Source organism: Dreissena polymorpha, chromosome 3 (genome assembly GCF_020536995.1).
Source record: "Dreissena polymorpha isolate Duluth1 chromosome 3, UMN_Dpol_1.0, whole genome shotgun sequence".
NCBI lineage: Eukaryota > Metazoa > Mollusca > Bivalvia > Myida > Dreissenidae > Dreissena > Dreissena polymorpha.
This window is the reverse complement of record NC_068357.1, coordinates 27,200,567-27,218,452: the sequence shown is the minus strand read 5'-3', so window position 1 is coordinate 27,218,452 and position 17,886 is coordinate 27,200,567. Positions and strand designations below refer to the sequence as shown.

Below are 17,886 nucleotides of genomic sequence, written 5' to 3'. Positions count from 1 at the left end.
AATCGCATTTTGTTATTTTGCTGAAATGACGTTGCAACGTAAAATGACGTCACGAAATGTAAACAACATTCGGGATTTATCATTATGTTGCGTGAATATTTATTTAATTGGCTCATTTAAAAGCATGTGATAAAAAAGATCTGACACGAGTTGTCATATCATACCACATTTTATTAAACTCGTCCAGGAAATTCGTTAGTAAGCTCGCCAAAGGCTCGCTTACTAACAAAATCCCTGAACTCGTTTAATAAAATATGGTATGATATGACAACTCGTGCCAGATCCTACATATCTTACGCGAACTGTTGTTTTGCCGTCTATGCCCAAGTCTGCTCTCTTGTCTACACTTTCATTTACAATCAGTGAATAACCAAATTTCAACTTCTTTGTTATACCATATTAAATGTCATATGCTTGAGTTTTTCTCTATTATTATAGATAAGCTATTCTTTATTAAAAATTGTATGTATACCCACTGTTGTTGTTTGTTAATTTGAAGAAAACACGAACGTGTATTTGATAATTTAAAATTTGCAGTTGCATCAGCTAGAGAAAGATCTTTTATATGTTATTTAGTGTTTTAAGCGTATTTCAAGGGCAACACACCACTAGCCGAACATTCGCATTGTGAGAAATTTCTAATATATAAATACATAAAAAGATAGATTAAACCTGAGAAAAATATATACTATTTTAATATTAAAGGGGCCTTTTCGCGTTTTGGTAAATTGACAAGAGAAACATATGTTTTATAGTTTATTCGTATTTTCAATACAACACAACATAATTTAATCTTTAAATACTCAAAAACCTGATAATACTGATACTGACAAATAGTGTCTAACAAATACAAGAATAGTGAGCACACGTCAAAAAGATGAACAAAAGACTCTAAATATAAAAGTAGTTCAACGAAAAAATGAATGTATTCAGTGTATACCAATGAGATGTGTTATGCTTTGAAGCATCACCTCAAAGTTATAATAACTTAAACGCACATAAACCCTTAAAATCAACGAAAAGTTCGTACAATATTTCGAAAAATAAAATTAACACATACAAAATCCATGTTCCTTATTGCAATAGCCAAAATATCAACCCTACATGTGACATGGTAACATAGATTTTACATAGACACAAAATGCTCGTTTTTATTTTATTTTTTGGCAAAATGTTCCATTTTAATTTCCCGCAACGATATATATTCCTACGACACACAAACACTAACTTGGTACATGAACATGTGTTGAATGTATTGTCCCGCAAAAAAGAGCATTTTGTGTCTTGTTAAATCTATGTTACCTGACCACATCTAGCGTTAAAAGTTTTGCTTTGGCTATTAGGAATATTGACTTTTTATGTGTTAACTGTATTGTTTCAAAATATTGTTCGAAATGTTGGTTGATTTTGGGAGTACTTATGCTACTTTAAAGCCTCTATACTGCTCAAAATCAACGAAAATTTCGTAAATTATTTCGTAAAATAAAGTTAACACCTTAACAACCAGTGTTCCTTAAAGCAATAGCCACAGTTTCAACGCTAGATGTGGTATGATTACATAGATTTGTGTAGATACAAAATGCTCGTGTTTATCTATCTGTGACACAATTAATTTCTTATTGATTTCCCGCGAATATATATATATTCATACGACACACGAAAACTGAAATGGTACCATGTTAGTGTTCATGTGTCGTATGAATAGATATCATTGCGGGAAATTAAAATGGAATTAAATATGCAAAACAATAATAAAAACGAGCATTTTGTATCTACAAACATCTATTTTACCAGACCACATTTGGCGTTGAAATTTCGGCAATTGCCATAAGGAAAACTGATTGTTAATTGTTTAACTTTATTTTACGAAATATTGTACGATTTTTTCGTTGATTTTGAGTATTAATGGGGCTTTAAGTCAAGTGAGTTTTTATCATAATGTGACAAATCAGGTGGCAATCGTAAGCATATACATCTGTTTAAAAACAGCTTGACCATATATTGTTAAGCGACAAAAACAAAACAAAACAAAACCTGTCAAAACTATGAAATCCCAGAAAACAAAAACAATATTTAAAAAATGAATTACAAATGCAATACTCTAAACAGCTTTAGATACCATTAACAACTGCTTAATCTTAGACAATATGGATAAAAGTAAAAATGGTAACTTCTAAATAAATAAGCAATAAGAAAAATCCCTAAACGTTGATGTCCCCCAAGTACAATCGTTGTGGACCACTTTTCTGACTTCTCGACTTCCTGACTTTACTTCCCAAGCGTCGTTCTTAGCACAAGATTATAGTTTCGCTAGCTGCAATGTAATCGTGGGGTAGTTCAAAACTGTTGAACATTTCAAATCTACAGGCGGTAATTCGATAGAATTCAAAACTAATGTGTACGGAACTATTGTTAGTCTTGAGAATATAGAGAGTACCGGTATTTATGCTATAATGGTATTTGTGCTAAAATATTAATTTTACGGTTTGCAAATATATTAAAGAAGCCGTCAAACTTTTTCTAAATAAAGTACGAAATAATTAAAAGCGGCTAATTGCTTACGGCAGCATTAAACTCAATATTTAAGCGAATATAAAACAGTAAAAGTCTAAGTATATTCCTTATAGTCTGAAGTATATGAATCAGTGGGTAAATTCGAACCCAGAACTTAAATGAAGTCTGTTATAATGCCACTTTTGCTATGACGTCACATCGTTATTTCACACTTGGAACGCGCTGGAAAAGAATAGCCCGTGCTGTCTGCCCATTTTCTGAAGAACGCCATTGGGTGTAGCCTGAAAAGTTTTCTCGTAGGCTCCCGGACCAGGAACTCTCTGAAACATATGGGCAAAGCTAGTATGAGAATTGTTTCCTTTGCTTAATCAGTTTCGGTCTTCTAAATAATCAGGGAAATGTATTCACGTGATGCATTTAACCAACCAAAATAATAAGATATTCGTCGGATTTGCTGCCCCTTAAAATCGTAAAATTACAATAAAGTATTTTATTTGTATATTTCGACCGTATGGTACATTTTGCCCCGCACCAGATTTGTTTTCCAAAATAAGAATTTTTATGATTTGTTGAATTCATTTTGGTTACGCCAACATTGTTTATAATTCAAACTTATTCTCGTTAAACAGAAACCGGTTCAAATTGGCAACATCAATTTGAATGGTGCTTTCTTTAAACAAATTGTATTTCTGTCTTATTACTCCGTAAGGGCCTGTTACAAAAAGTGTATGCACATTCTTTCAGCCGCTATTTCTTCTGATTATGCAATGTCACCCTATTGTGTCCAATCTACATGCATTAAAAAGGCAAGTGTATTTCAGTCACGCGAAAAATAAAAACTCTATGAAGTAAACTAATACAATTATTAGCACAAAAGAATACACCCTGTAATTCAATCAATCAAACTTTAACCTGAAAACCCAAACTACAGACAAAACACCGTGGTCGAAAATTTTAGTACCACTATCATAAATGTAGTACTAAAATACCTTTGCGCATAAAAACTTAAAGAACACGTGGAAATATTGCGCGAAATAATAATATTTACTGAAAAGAGAAACATAGTAAATAAAGTAAATAATTTATATGTGGTCGATATTAAGTTATTGTATACATCGCAGGACACACTATGAGCACGCACGTACATGTATAAATAATATAAAAAATATTTGTATACAAATATAAAAAAAGCACAAACAAACTTTCCGCCACATTGCGTGTACAATCTTTGCACAATTCAGACTTTATTAATTATAAGTTTCGACTTTATACACGCTTTCCTTACAAAAAAAATCGGCTGTAGCTAACCCACAATTCTGAAAAAAAAACGGTCAAACCATAGACCATTTGATATCGAAAATAAACGGGTGCATGGTCAATCGGTGAAAAAGGGTTATATTTAACTTTTCAAACAAAGTACTCAGTAATCCGAGTTTACGATTTCTTACAAGTAAACATCTTATTATTCATACATTTTGTCCAAATAACTACTTTACGTTACAAAGTTTAGTCAATATAGTCGTGTGTGTTTTTCACCTTTCCTCCTGAACTTAGTAATTTACCGTTGTTTCCTGTAAAAGTCGTGACTCTGTTACTATGTTTAAACCTGTGTATTTAAGCTCTATGTATAGCATGTCTAAGGCTTATTTGAAGCGCTCTCGAGTCCAAACCTATTGGAGAAATTATACTTTTTTTATTTATTCTTAAAAAACATGGATTTATCTCAACTCACTTAATGATAAGTGTCAGACATCACTGTTTCCATGTGAAAAATAAACATGTAAATTTACTCCTCAAAATAGCAGAAAATATTTCAAATATAAACATGCCCCCTAACTGCAAATAGAAAACAACTGGACTAGAATTATATTTGATAAACCTACATGTGATTGTAATACATTAAACTTTGAATGTATTAAACAGGAATGTTAAATAAATTAACAAGCTATTTATTATTTTGCGTTGGTCGCTCGCACTAGATTATGTAAATAATAGTTTTGAAATTTATTGCGTTCGCTGGCTTCTTTATTTTTGAAACAATTGATACACTTTCAGTAATACGAATGTGTTAGAGAAAAGGTAACAACATACCAAGTCGTTAACAAAAATACAAGTAATAGTTTAAATTGCAACATTTTCTGGCCTCGCTTTCCCGATGGAATATACATTACGAGGAAAAATCACATGCAAAAAAAACATCTTTTTTTCAAATATTCAGATGTTGTACTTTGCTCAAACTCGACAATGAAAATGATGATAACCATGTTTGATGACGATGAAGATAATCATGGTGATGGTGATTTTGATGATATTGATAATGTTGTTTATGCTGCTGCTGTTACTACTGCTTCTTCTTCTGTTACTGTTGCTGCTGTTGCTGTTCCTGATGATGATGATGACGACGACGACGATGATGACGATTGACGACGACGATGATGATGATGATGATGATGATGATGATGATGATGATGATGATGATGATGATGATGATGATGATGATGATCATGATCATGATGATCATGATGATCATGATGATCATGATGATGATGATGATGATGACGACGACGACGACGATGATGATGATGATGATGATGATGATGATGATGATCATGATGATCATGATGATGATGATCATGATCATGATGATGATCATGATGATCATGACGACAATGATGATGATGATGGTGGTGATGGCGAGGATGAGGAGAAGGATGAAGGTAAGGATGATTTATTTATTCACCTAAGAATGTAAAATAAACTAGTTAAAACCACCTGTCTATACATTATTTCGGTTACCACTACTCTAACTAACATGGGGTTACGTATTAAGTATTAATCATTAAATTGTGTACTTGCCATTCTTTGCTGAAGAATAAAAACATCATCATTTAACGACAAATCATCCATATGTATGTGAAAATTGTGCTGGTTATAATGAGAAAAAAACAAGTCATTCCAATAGTGTTCAAACAGTTTCGAAGTATATAGTGGGTCAACAATAGCATACGGCATTTATGTTAAGGTACTTTTAGCAAACTATCGAAACCTACAATACGAAAATTGGAAACTTAAAATAATGCGATACCAGAACAAATAGTATCTACATCGTTAGTTGGAAGCCTTGATTTACAGAATATTTATTTGTTAAGGTTTGGACTTAGCAAGAGAAAATCCTACTTACAGTATGCGAGCTGGAGAAACGCGGTGTTTTCGACTTAAAGACAGACGAGACTGCTATTTTGGGTGGAAAAACTTCGTGGTATTCATAATTCCCTGGCGCTGGACCATCACGCTTAAAAAGAAGATTATACAACTATCAAACGAATGCAAATTATCGTCGATCTTATTCATTCATTGAATTTCGATATCACTTGTTTAAGTGTTAACCGTTTTTTTTTTTAATATTACATGATAGAAGCTCGGCTTGTGATATGTTTGAAATGCATGTATTTTATCACCAGGTAAAGCTGCTCAGCTGTGTGTTTGGGAAATCACGTGTAATATAACATGTCCAAGCATCGCAGTATGTAATGTGCTTGAGACGGACTTGTAAACTCACATAGTAAAGCAGGTCAGTTTGTCTTATGTGCAGAATTCAACTGTAAGATCACATGGTAAAGAAAGTCAGCTTGTGTTGTGTGCAGAATATACTTGTAAGATCACATGGTAAAGCAGGTCAGCTTGTGTTATGTGCAGAATATATTTGTAAGATCACATGGTAAAGCAGGCCAGCTTGTGTTGTGTGGAGAATGCACTTGTAAGATCACATGGAAAAGCAGGTCAGCTTGTGTTGTGTGGAGAATGCACTTGTAAGATCACATGGAAAAGCAGGTCAGCTTGTGTTTTGTGGAGAATACACTTGTAAGACCACATGATGAAGCAGGGCAGCTTGTGTTGTGTGCAGAATTAACTTTTAAGATCACATGGGAAAGCAGGTCAGCTTGTGTTGTGTGGAGAATGCACTTGTAAGATCACATAGTAAAGCAGGTCAGCTTGTGTTGTGTGGAGAATTCACTTGTAAGACCACATGATTAAGCAGATCAGCTTGTGTGGTGTGCAGAACACACTTGTTAGATCACATGGTAAAGCAGGTCAGCTTGTGTTGTGTACAGAATGCACGTGTAAAATCACATAGTAAGCAGGTCAGCTTGAGTTGTGTGCAGAATGCACTTTTAAGATCACGTGGTAAAGCAGGTCAGCTTGTGTTGTGAGCAGAATGCACTTGTAAGATCACATGGTAAAGCAAGTCAGCTTGTGTTGTGTGCAGAATGCACTTGTAAGATGACATGGTTAAGCAGGCCAGCTTGTGTTGTGTGCAGAATTCACTTGTAAGATCACATGGTAAAGCAGGTCAGCTTGTGTTGTGAGGAAAATGCACTTGTAAGAATACATGGTAAAGCCGGTCAGCTTGTGTTGTGTGCAGAATGCACCTGTAAGATCACATGGTAAAGCAGGTCAGCTTGTGATGTGTGGAGAATACACTTGTAAGATCACATGGTAAAGCAGGTCAGCTTGTGCTGTGTGGAGAATGCACTTGCTAGATCACGTGGTAAAGCAGGTCTGCTTGTGTTGTGTGCAGAGTGCTCTTGTAAAATCACACGGTAAAGCAGGTAAGCTTGTGTGGTGTTCAGAATGCACTTGTAAGATCACGTGATAAAGCAGGTCAGCTTGTGTGGTGTGCAGAATACACTTAAAAGATCAAATGGTAAAGCAGGTAAGCTTGTGTTGTGTTCAGAATGAACTTTTAAAACCACATGGTAAAGCAGGTCAGCTTGTGTTGTGTGCATAATGCACGTGTTAGATCACGTGGTAAATCAGGTCAGCTTGTGTTGTGTGCAGAATGCAATTTTAAGACCACATGGTAAAGCAGGTCAGCTTGTGTTGTGTGCAGAATTCAATTTTAAGACCACACGGTGAAGCAGGTCAGCTTGTATTGTGTGCAGAACGCACGTGTAAGATCACGTGGTAAAGCTGGCCAGCGTGTGTTGTGTGCAGATTACACTTGTAAGATCACATGGAAAAGCAGGTCAGCTCATGTTGTGTACAGAATGAACCTGTAAGATCACATGGTAAAGCAGGTCAGATTGAGTTGTGTGCAGAATGCACCTGTAAGATAACATGGTAAAGCAGGTCAGATTGAGTTGTGTGCAGAATGTATTTTTAAGACCACATGGTAAAGCAGGTCAGCTTGTGTTGTGTGCAGAATGACCCTGTTAGATCACATGGTAAAGCAGGTCAGCTTGTATTGTGTGCAGAATGCACGTGTAAGATCACATGGTAAAGCAGGTCAGCTTGTGTTGTGTGCAGAATGAACCTGTAAGATCACATGGTAAAGCAGGTAAGCTTGTATTGTGTGCAGAATGCACGTGTAAGATCACATGGTAAAGCAGGTCAGCTTGTGTTGTGTGCAGAATGCACTTGTAAGATCACATGGTAAAGCAGGTCAGCTCGTGTTGTGTGCAGAATGCACCTATAAGATCACATGGTAAAGCAGGTCAGCTTGTGTTGTGTGCAAAATACACTTGTAAGATCACATGGTAAAGCAGGTCAGCTTGTGTTGTGTGCAGAATGCGCCTATAAAATCACATGGTAAAGCAGGTCAGCTTGTATTGTGTGCAGAATGCACGTGTAAGATCACATGGTAAAGTAGGTCAGCTTGTATTGTGTGCAGAATGTACTTGTAAAATCACGTGGAACAGCAGGTCAGCTTGTGCTGTATGCAGAATGCACATGTAATATCACATGGTAAAGCAGGTCAGCTTGTATTGTGTGCAGAATGCACGTGTAAGATCACCTGGTTAAGCAGGTCCGCTTGTATTGTGTGCAGAATTTACTTGTAAAATCACGTGGTACAGCAGGTCAGCTTGTGCTGTGTGGAGAATGCACATGTAAGATCACATGGTAAAGCAGGTCAACTTGAGTTGTGTGCAGAATGCACTTGTAAGATGACATGGTTAAGCAGGCCAGCTTGTGTTGTGTGCAGAATGCACGTGTAAGGTCACATGGTAAAGCAGGTCAGCTTAAGTTGTGTGCAGAATGTACTTGTAAGATCACATGGTAAAGCAGGTCAACTTGAGTTGTGTGCAGAATGTACTTGTAAGATCACATGGTAAAGCCGGTCAACTTGAGTTGTGTGCAGAATGCACTTGTAAGATCACATGTTTAAGCAGGTCAGACTGAGTTGTGTGCAGAATGTACTTGTAAGATCACATGGTAAAGCAGGTCAACTTGAGATTGTGCAGAATGCGCTTGTAAGATCACATGGTAAAGCAGGTCAACTTGAGTTGTGTGCAGAATGCACTTGTAAGATCACATGGTAAAGCAGGTCAACTTGAGTTGTGTGCAGAATGCACTTGTAAGATCACATGGTAAAGCAGGTCAACTTGAGTTGTGTGCAGAATGCACTTGTAAGATCACATGGTAAAGCAGGTCAACTTGAGATGTGTGCAGAATGCACTTGTTAGATCACATGGTAAAGCAGGTCAACTTGAGTTGTGTGCAGAATGCACTTGTAAGATCACATGGTAAAGCAGGTCAGATTGTATTGTGTGCGGAATGTAAGATCACATGGTAAAGCAGGTCAGATTGTATTGTGTGCGGAATGTAAGATCACATGGTAAAGCAGGTCAGATTGTATTGTGTGCGGAATGTAAGATCACATGGTAAAGCAGGTCAGATTGTATTGTGTGCGGAATGTAAGATCACATGGTAAAGCAGGTCAGATTGTATTGTGTGCGGAATGTAAGATCACATGGTAAAGCAGGTCAGCTCATGATGTGTTCAGAATACACTTGTAAGATCACGTTTGATAAGCAGGTCAGCTTGTGATGTGTTCAGAATACACTTGTAAGATCACGTTTGATAAGCAGGTCAGCTTGTGATTTGATTGGACTAATGTGTAAAACTTGAAAGTAACCATTTTATTATATATATGTTCAAAATTGTGACTGTATAATTGCTGTTGTTTTTTTATGAAATATCAGGTTCAAACACTTTTTGTGGTTTGGTTTAAAGAACCGCTACTATGCAACGTGAAGCTTGATCAAGTCCCTTGTGTCGTAAATATTAGTTAAGCTCTTAAAGAAATTTCAATTATAGGTTTTTATGTTTGTACTGTACAAGTATGACAACAAAGAACTTTGTTATTGTTAAAGTCGTTTCTTTTGGTCATAAAATACAAATTGTTCCGCAACTTATGTATACAAGTAACAGAAACTATATTAACAATTCATATTTATAAACTGCTCACCGGTTTAAACTGGATAGTTGGAAACCGTTTTGACTGGGACTTGAAAACGCTGTGTCTAAAAAATAGAAGGCATTAACAGTTTAAGGAACATATAAATAAAATTGTTAGGACATTTACTCGGTGCGTTAAACACTTAAGTTATGTTTGACAATATGCATTGTGAAAATGTATCATATCTTAAAGCCACACAACTTATTTGGCATAGTTAATTTAAGTATAAATAAAAAACACACTTTATATATGCCAATTAGAATAAATCTGGTGGTTACAATGTAGAAATCCGTCTTTTTTGCGATTTAAAACATAAAAATAATCGCGTTTGTCGAAATGGACGTACCGGTATACGTAGAAAAATCCTACTTTGGGTTTTTAAGCGGTACCGTTTGAAAGATAATTCATTGCTTCTTACTAGGCTAAAGATATCATTACAATTTTGCACACTTTCAAATTACATCTATATGTAATTAACATGTATTTCATTTCAAGGTCAGAGGCAAAGTGCGTGTCTTTAACTATAATTATAACCACAAACAAATGAAAATTCAGTTCAAAATTAAAAAATACTGTAAATAACATAACACTTCAATATTTTTAACACGATATTCAAGACCATGATCACTACTTGTGACGTTGCCACTTACTTTGACGGTTGTTTTTCCACGGTCAATGTCATATACTTCTCAACAGCGTAATTGTTAGGCGGGACATTGACGTCCTGTCGGATAAAACAAGATCACCGTTCGTTCAATAGAAATTTAAAGGCTTTGATTAGATAATCGCAGTGCACAGTATAACAATAATTAAGCACGCACTCAAGTACGCCCCCCCCCCCCCTCCCCCACTCATCTAAAAAACAATGAACTACAGATTTTCACATTTTAAATGATAAACAAAATACATATGAGAAACAAATATACAAATAGGAATGTTAATTTCAGTTAGAATATCTACCTTATCTTTTCTACCAAAATTAAGCACGTCGAACTTGTCTCTCTCTCCGGTTTTAAACCCATAGGTTGTGGGGTTCCGCTCCAACCTAGCGAAATAAAGAGTTTCTTTGATGGGACATAAACTTTTCTCAATCAATTACATTTGTCCTGCAATTAGCGCAATTTTACATATATTTGTAATAAAAATCGATGTTCGTTCCGCCTTCCGCCTTAAAACGCGAAGAACCAATCCCAACATTAAAATTGAATTTGCCACAGATCTAAAATATAAAGCAACTCTAAGAAAAGTATTTGGCCCCGACTATCCAAAATGTACTTTCTACCCCCATTTAACTGGATGCCGATTGAATACGCAAGTCATGGAAGTGTTGTACATTGAGCAGTAAATGGAGCTCGGGTGATATTTAGAATACGTACTTAACATCATTATTTACACCCATGAACTCATTGACTTATTAAGAACCCGAAACTGTATTTGAAATGTAAAGGTACACAAATATAGCAACATATATTAATGTGGTTATTATGAATTCAATAATTGACAGAAGTGATGGCATCATTATAATGTGATGACAGTCTTCGAGAGATAATACTGATTGCGACGGACATGCGGTAATATTAGTTTGAGGCTATTTAGTGCATTTACAACAATACAATCTCCCTTTCAGGGTTTTAAACAAAAAAGCTCATGACCATATGATGATAAAAAAATAACTAAATGATATTAACCTTAATATTTAAGTGAGAGTGCATAAAGTGCATATTGCTTATTCAGCCGCTCAAACAGTTGACATCGAACCCGGAGCCGTCTGATCGCTAGGCGGACACCATATCCACTACGCCAGGGCCGCCCCAAAATGTGTACCGGTATATACAGTAGTAAGATCAGTCAGATTAGAGAAACGGTGAATAGATTGTTTCTAAAGCGAAACTATAAATAAATCGATGTATATTACCGTGACAGAAAATCCTTGTGGTCGTACGCCCCAGGCAATAAAATGGCGCCTTTCCCGTGGGGGTGGGGATCCACTTTACGGCCGTCCGACTTGAACCTGTACGTGTTTGGTTTCTTCTCAAGGTCATAGTACCAGTACTGAGCATCCATGTCATAAGCGCCGGGACAGGGTGTCTCCTGAACAGGCCATGCATTGGTTATAGAATCATGTTATTTTCATTTTTTGTTTTACTTTTTATAAATATTTTCAAACCAGCAGAAAATAAAATTATTTCTAAATATGCACTGGAACTCGGAGAAATACGCAGTTGTTTTAAGGAAGATAATCTTGAATGTGTTATAGTTGTGTTTGTTGATTTCAGTTGTTTTATGCGATACGATTACCTGAAATTCGCAGGGCAAACGTAATCTATATCCAGTCAAACTGAATCTTGTGTTCTGTTCTAATGTGTTAATTTTGGTGTTGTGTACTTGTTGCTGTTGCTGTTTATTTGCTGAGATTAATGAAACTCGTTTTTGTCTTTGATACCGTGCTTATAAAGTAATTTTATGGCGGTGACGTCTTGCTTTCAAGCGCATCGTATACTCAATGTAGTCGCACTTTAGTTATGGGAGGTAGTCCCCTTAAGTACTATTTACAAATATTCCAGAGTAACCTCCCTGAAAATATTCAAACTCCTGATATAAGAAAATCTAGAGTTTGCATAAAACTATGCAGTGAACAAGGATGCTAATCAATGAAATCAAGCGTGTTGCTACAGTGTATGATTCAACAAGCACATCTTTGCATGTTTCAGCGCATTGTGTAGCCGTTCAACAACATTTTGCGGTGACCTGCGTGTGCCTCGAAAAAACATGAAAACAAAACATCGGTACGTGACAAACCGTGCGAATTCAAAGGCACATAATTAACGTGCAATCGGGATGTTCGAACAACAAATGACATAATGAAAAGGACATTGTTAATTTTGTAAGTGACAAATATTCATACGTGTTTTAACGGACTAGTGGAGTTTAAACCAACAATTAATAAGTTAAGTTTGAACCAATTCATAATAGGTATATCGATGTTGTGTTTCGTGTGTAATTGGAGGGTTATGGCTTTAATTCGGCGTCAAATAAACAGTTTCTGTACAGTGTTTCAGTGTGTATAATTAGCATGAAACAACAGCGAGCGGTTCACTGTCCTCACGTAGGCACGAATAAAATATGGCTTGGGCGCACTTATCCACAAGGATTATAAAGATGGTGTAGTCTCGCATATATTTAAGAACGCCCAATAAACTGTAGGAAAATATGTTAAAAGGAAGAAAATATCTCTCGCGTGTTTGGTAGTATGATGATATGATTGTGTAAGTTGCATGTACAAGCAATAAAACGTACACTGCAACCACAAAATGTATTTGGTGTTGTTTTGTTGCTGTTTTTTAAATAAATATCCATTGATTTCAGCACAACGGTAGTAATTAATATAAACCGATACAAGCATTCCTTACACGGTTGTCCATTTAAATAAAAAGAAGTATTTAATTATTTGACGTAGTCGTGACAACACTAGTGTAAATGGTGTATTTACTCGGATGTAGGTTCGCCACCAGCTCTCTCGACCCGACACCTCGCCCTCGTACTCCTCGCTTAAGGCCTTCCGGTCCTGAAACAAGCAATTTTCTGCCGTATATAAGATTAAATCACTAAATAACGAACTCAAATAAGATCAAACTCCGAAATCCTCTTTTTGTGTAGATTTGATAGTCAGCGAGTTCTCTATTTTGAAAATTCAAAATAAAAGAAATATAAGAGAAATTCCTTAAGAATTCATCAAATGTCGCAAAGTTTACCGATATATAAGCCCGCATAGCAATCGCTATTTCAGGGGGTGGGGTGGGCACGATGACAATAGTATATTGGGTTAAGTTGACTTTTTTTGTCAATATTGATTTACGTTGGGTTAAGTTGACATTATACTGAGCCCTGCATTCCATTTGAGTCAAGTTCACACAACATAATGTGAACTTAACCCAACATAATTGTACCTTAACCCAACAGATTTTCAACCTAACACAATGTCACCTTAACCCAAAATAATGTTAACTTAACCCAACATAATGTTAATCAACTTAACCAAACATAATGTCAACTTAACCAAACATAATGTTAACTTGACCCATCATAATGTCCACTTACTTAACAAGTTACCTTAACCTAAAATAATGCTAACACAACCGAACATAATGGCAACTTAACCCAACATTATGTCAATTTAACCCAACACAATGCTTACTTAATAACCAAACATGATGTTAATTTGACCCAACACAATGTCAATTAACCCAACATATCAGTTGCTCCTAACAAAAGCAGTTTTATATATATATATATATATATATATATATATGGAAGCCATGGCGTTCTAGTTAGCACAGAATGTAAATATGAATATGACGCGCACCTGCAGATGGTAAAATCATCTGACTCTTTATCGTGTAACTAGATGTAATGGGCAATCAACAACGCCAATGAAAATAGATACATGTAGTAATTCAGAATCCGAGTATTCGTGTTTAAACAACCTCGTGAATTATGAATGCGAATGCCGTGTTGTTCACGATTATTGATTACGTTTGCAGTGCCCCAGATAAGCTGCGTATCTGCGTCTTTCACCCTATTAAAATGTCTAAAAACGCAAAGAAAGTCAATAACATGCGTATTGAAAACGCAACCATTTTGATTTGTACGCAAATTCGTCAAATTCGATGCGTACGACACAACAGCTTCAATCGAAAATGCTTTGCTCATTTTCTGTACTTTCTCTTTGAAATTATTATCGTCACGCGTCTTTATTAAGCCAGCGCCTGGATGACGGAGCATGAAAACAGTCAAGCTTTATTCAAACTCTCTGCGTTCTAGATTTCATAGTTAAATAAAGCGTCTGATCAAATTATTTTCCTCGACATACATGCGTTTTCAATCTGACTTTATCCATCGCTCATTGTGCATGTATTTATAAAGCGCCTGTACTTTCAGTTTCTATAACGATGCGAAATAAAAATATCTAAGAGAGGTCGAAAGACGTCCGCTATTGTTGCGCAAAAATATCAGTCGATCGCAAACTGTTTCGAACCAAGAAAGCAAAAGCCAAATGATCATTCGTGGTATCGATTTTTTTTGTTTTAAGTTTATATTAAGGACAGTTTCAATGATTAAAGATGTTATGAAACATCAGTTTATTAAAGTTAATTATGATAGTTTAAAGTTTTATTGAATCAATACAAGTGAGCATCTTCAACAGAAGTAAAACATCAATGATATAATGGTATGCATTTTTATGATCATTACACCCTATTTCAAGACGGAAATCACCCTATTTTTCAAAATCAATGGGTGAAAACCCTATTTCTCAAATAATTATCTGGGGCACTGCGTTTGTTTTAATTGTTAAAATGCCGCTCACATTCCAGCTGTCTATCGACAAGAAAATTATTATAGCGTTTAAATCGTATTAATATTCGCTTTAAATATCGGCTTTACTCGCTGCGAAATTTCTTAGCGAGTCTCCCCCGGTTGACATGGTTCTAGATTCAGCGCATGTTTACCCAATATTCAAGGTAATACATGTATCTTTAAATAATGCTGTTAATACTAAAACGTACACCATTCACATGGATTGAGCTAATAACCCCATATCTCCTATCCCCTATAATAAGTATATGTTGCGATTTCTATCCCAATAACAAGACATGATCTTAAGTCATTTCTTTAATAATTTCACTTAAGTTCAAAATTACAATGTTTTGTATTTCTTTACTAGAAAAGGAATCACATGTTTCTTGTGGTATTCCTAAAATAACATTGACATAATGATGTTATTTTGATGTAATTGTTGATGCCAAACTATTGCAATAGTTAAGAAACACTTAAGAAAATTTCCCAATTTAAGGATAAGAATACAAATTAACTAAAGATATTTCTGGAATACGACCCATGGATCTTCGAAACCAATTCTATATACTCCGCTTTGATTAACGCATGGGGAAAATTAAATGTCGCGCGTAATGCGAAAATGTGTCTAATGTCATATGCGACCAGCGTAGCTCCAGTCGCGCAGGGTTTCGTGGTCTCATTAGAGGACGGGGTAGCTTCTGATCAGACTGCGCGGATGTGCAGACTGGATTGGAGCTACGCTGTCCGCATACAGTATATGACAAACCATTTCCACATGAGGCGGCTCCTATTTCGTAGGAGAACTGGCTGATAACTTTCGTTTTCATAAATATCGATGAGACAATGACCTATGAAACAACACTCTTCTCTTTTATATACACTTGGAATACAGAGAACAAATACCGTTTGATTTAAAGGGGCCTTTTCACAGATTTTGGCATTTTTTAACTTATTCATCAAATGCTTTATATCGATAAATGTAAACATTGGATCGTAAAAGCTCCAGTAAAAAATCAAGAATAAAATTAAAAAAAGGAAAAGAACATTGCCCGGACCAGGTTTCGAACCAGTGACCCCTGGAGTCCTGCCAGAGTCCTGAAGTAAAACCGCTTTAGCCTACTGAGCTATTCCGCCGATTACACATATGAGATGTATTTTATACCTTATATAAGCAATCTTCGTAGTTTCACAAAATTTAACGACAAAAACAGAACTCTCCAAATTATTCAATCGTTTCGCGTTGCAACGCTTTATAACGCCGTGGTGTAAGGTCGCCGTGATGTAATGGATATGGTGTCCGCCTTGCGACCGGGAGGTCACGGGTTCGATCCCCACCGTGGGAGCGTTCTTTAGATCTCCCCCCAAAGACACCAAGTACTGGTTCTAGGCCCAGGAAACGGACTCGAGAGCGTTTATATAAGCCTAAGGCTTTCGACGCAATCGAGCTAAAATAAATAGGTTTAAACTAACGCTTTATAATTTTTAGGTTTTAAAATCGTCAAAAGATGCATATAATGGCTATATTAGACCATGGTAAATGTTCAGTATTACTGTTTCCTCACAAATATCATAACTAAAACGAAAATTTGCGAATCCCAAACAACTTTTTTCAATTTTGTCAATTTACCAAAGCGTGAAAAGATCCCTTTAATCACGGTAATTATGAAATCCTCGACCGAAAAACGGTAAATATGAGAGAGCAAACATAAGTAGGGGTGAATAACTGTTTTAATAACGCGTCGTTTGGTTGGTTGAATGCCCTTGCAGAATTGGACACGGAACTAATGGGATGTCTCGTTAAATATGTATGAGTACGAAACTGTACTAATCTAATCTATCACTTTCGATCAAGAAGCATAGCGTTGTTTTTTTAGCGAAGGTGGTGTCCGACGTTGAAATCCCACGGTCGATCAAGATGCATGACATATATTTAAGTGAACATTGGTTCCAAAGACGTTATCCCAAGTTCGTTCAAGACGCACGAGATATTTAAGTGAACGTCGACTCCGATAGTGCGCTGCCCTCTGAATGAAAAACAAAGAAATCATGACGTGTGCATATGTAGATGGACCTACCTCCCACGGATGTCGAGTCGTTTTGTTCCGATCCGACCCGATGTCACGTGACTTCCGCAAGGGAGCGCTGTGAGCCTTTGACGGCGTCGTTATTATGGTCGCCGTCGTCTTCATTTTCGGCGTCGGTGGCGGTGATGGCTTCCTTAAATAATTACTTCCGGTTGACTTCTTATCGTCAACGGTTAAATTAAATTTTGATTAGATTTTTCACACAGGAAACACTGTTTAATCCACGGTTACAGTAACGAATAAGATATAATAAGAGCAGTTCAGAAAGTTATAAAACAATTATTACACTATGACGTGGTTTCCATTTTAAATCCATTATTACTACACGCACTTGAATGTATTTAAAGTCGTATCGAACAGTATATAGCAAACAAAACTACCTACAGTTGATTGATTTTCATACAAATAAACGATAAGTGTCGAGATATCCCGAACAAGCTATATAATCAATGAACTAATCGCGTCCTTGGCTACCAAACGTCTACTATAATATACATGTCGGAGATTAGCTGTGGTAGATTAAAGGCATTGTGCTCTTCGTGGTAATGAAAAGTAAAGCGAACAGATTCTTTTGAAAGGAGATACAATTGAATTGAACAACAGCTTTGCCTTTAAAAATCAACATAAAGCGTTTAAACAGATTTAAATCCCATATATTGATCACACCAAGTGCGTTTAATCGTTCTAATGTAT

The 17,886-nt window shown here is 36.1% G+C and overlaps 1 protein-coding gene across 1 annotated transcript; it reads right to left on the bottom strand.

Moving 5' to 3' along the window:
* Nucleotides 1–743: 743 nt before the first annotated feature.
* Nucleotides 744–17,641, bottom strand: LOC127873630 (protein STPG4-like). Its single transcript, XM_052417514.1, has 8 exons — nt 17,185–17,641; nt 13,245–13,319; nt 11,670–11,845; nt 10,715–10,799; nt 10,405–10,478; nt 9,764–9,818; nt 5,696–5,806; nt 744–2,834 (listed from the first exon to the last, which is right to left on the bottom strand). Exons 1-8 carry the CDS (start codon nt 17,296–17,298, stop codon nt 2,721–2,723), a joined length of 804 nt encoding a protein of 267 aa, XP_052273474.1. The 5' UTR covers nt 17,299–17,641; the 3' UTR covers nt 744–2,720.
* Nucleotides 17,642–17,886: the final 245 nt, after the last annotated feature.

Excerpts from the sequence above, each read along its gene's own strand:
- LOC127873630 (XM_052417514.1), bottom strand. The coding sequence starts at position 17,298 with ATGAAGACGACGGCGACCATAATAACGACGCCGTCAAAGGCTCACAGC. Across the intron at positions 9,819-10,404 it reads GTGGAAAAACAACCGTCAAA|ACACAGCGTTTTCAAGTCCC; the intron begins GTAAGTGGCAAC and ends TCTATTTTTTAG. Across the intron at positions 2,835-5,695 it reads GTTTCTCCAGCTCGCATACT|AGAGTTCCTGGTCCGGGAGC; the intron begins GTAAGTAGGATT and ends CATATGTTTCAG.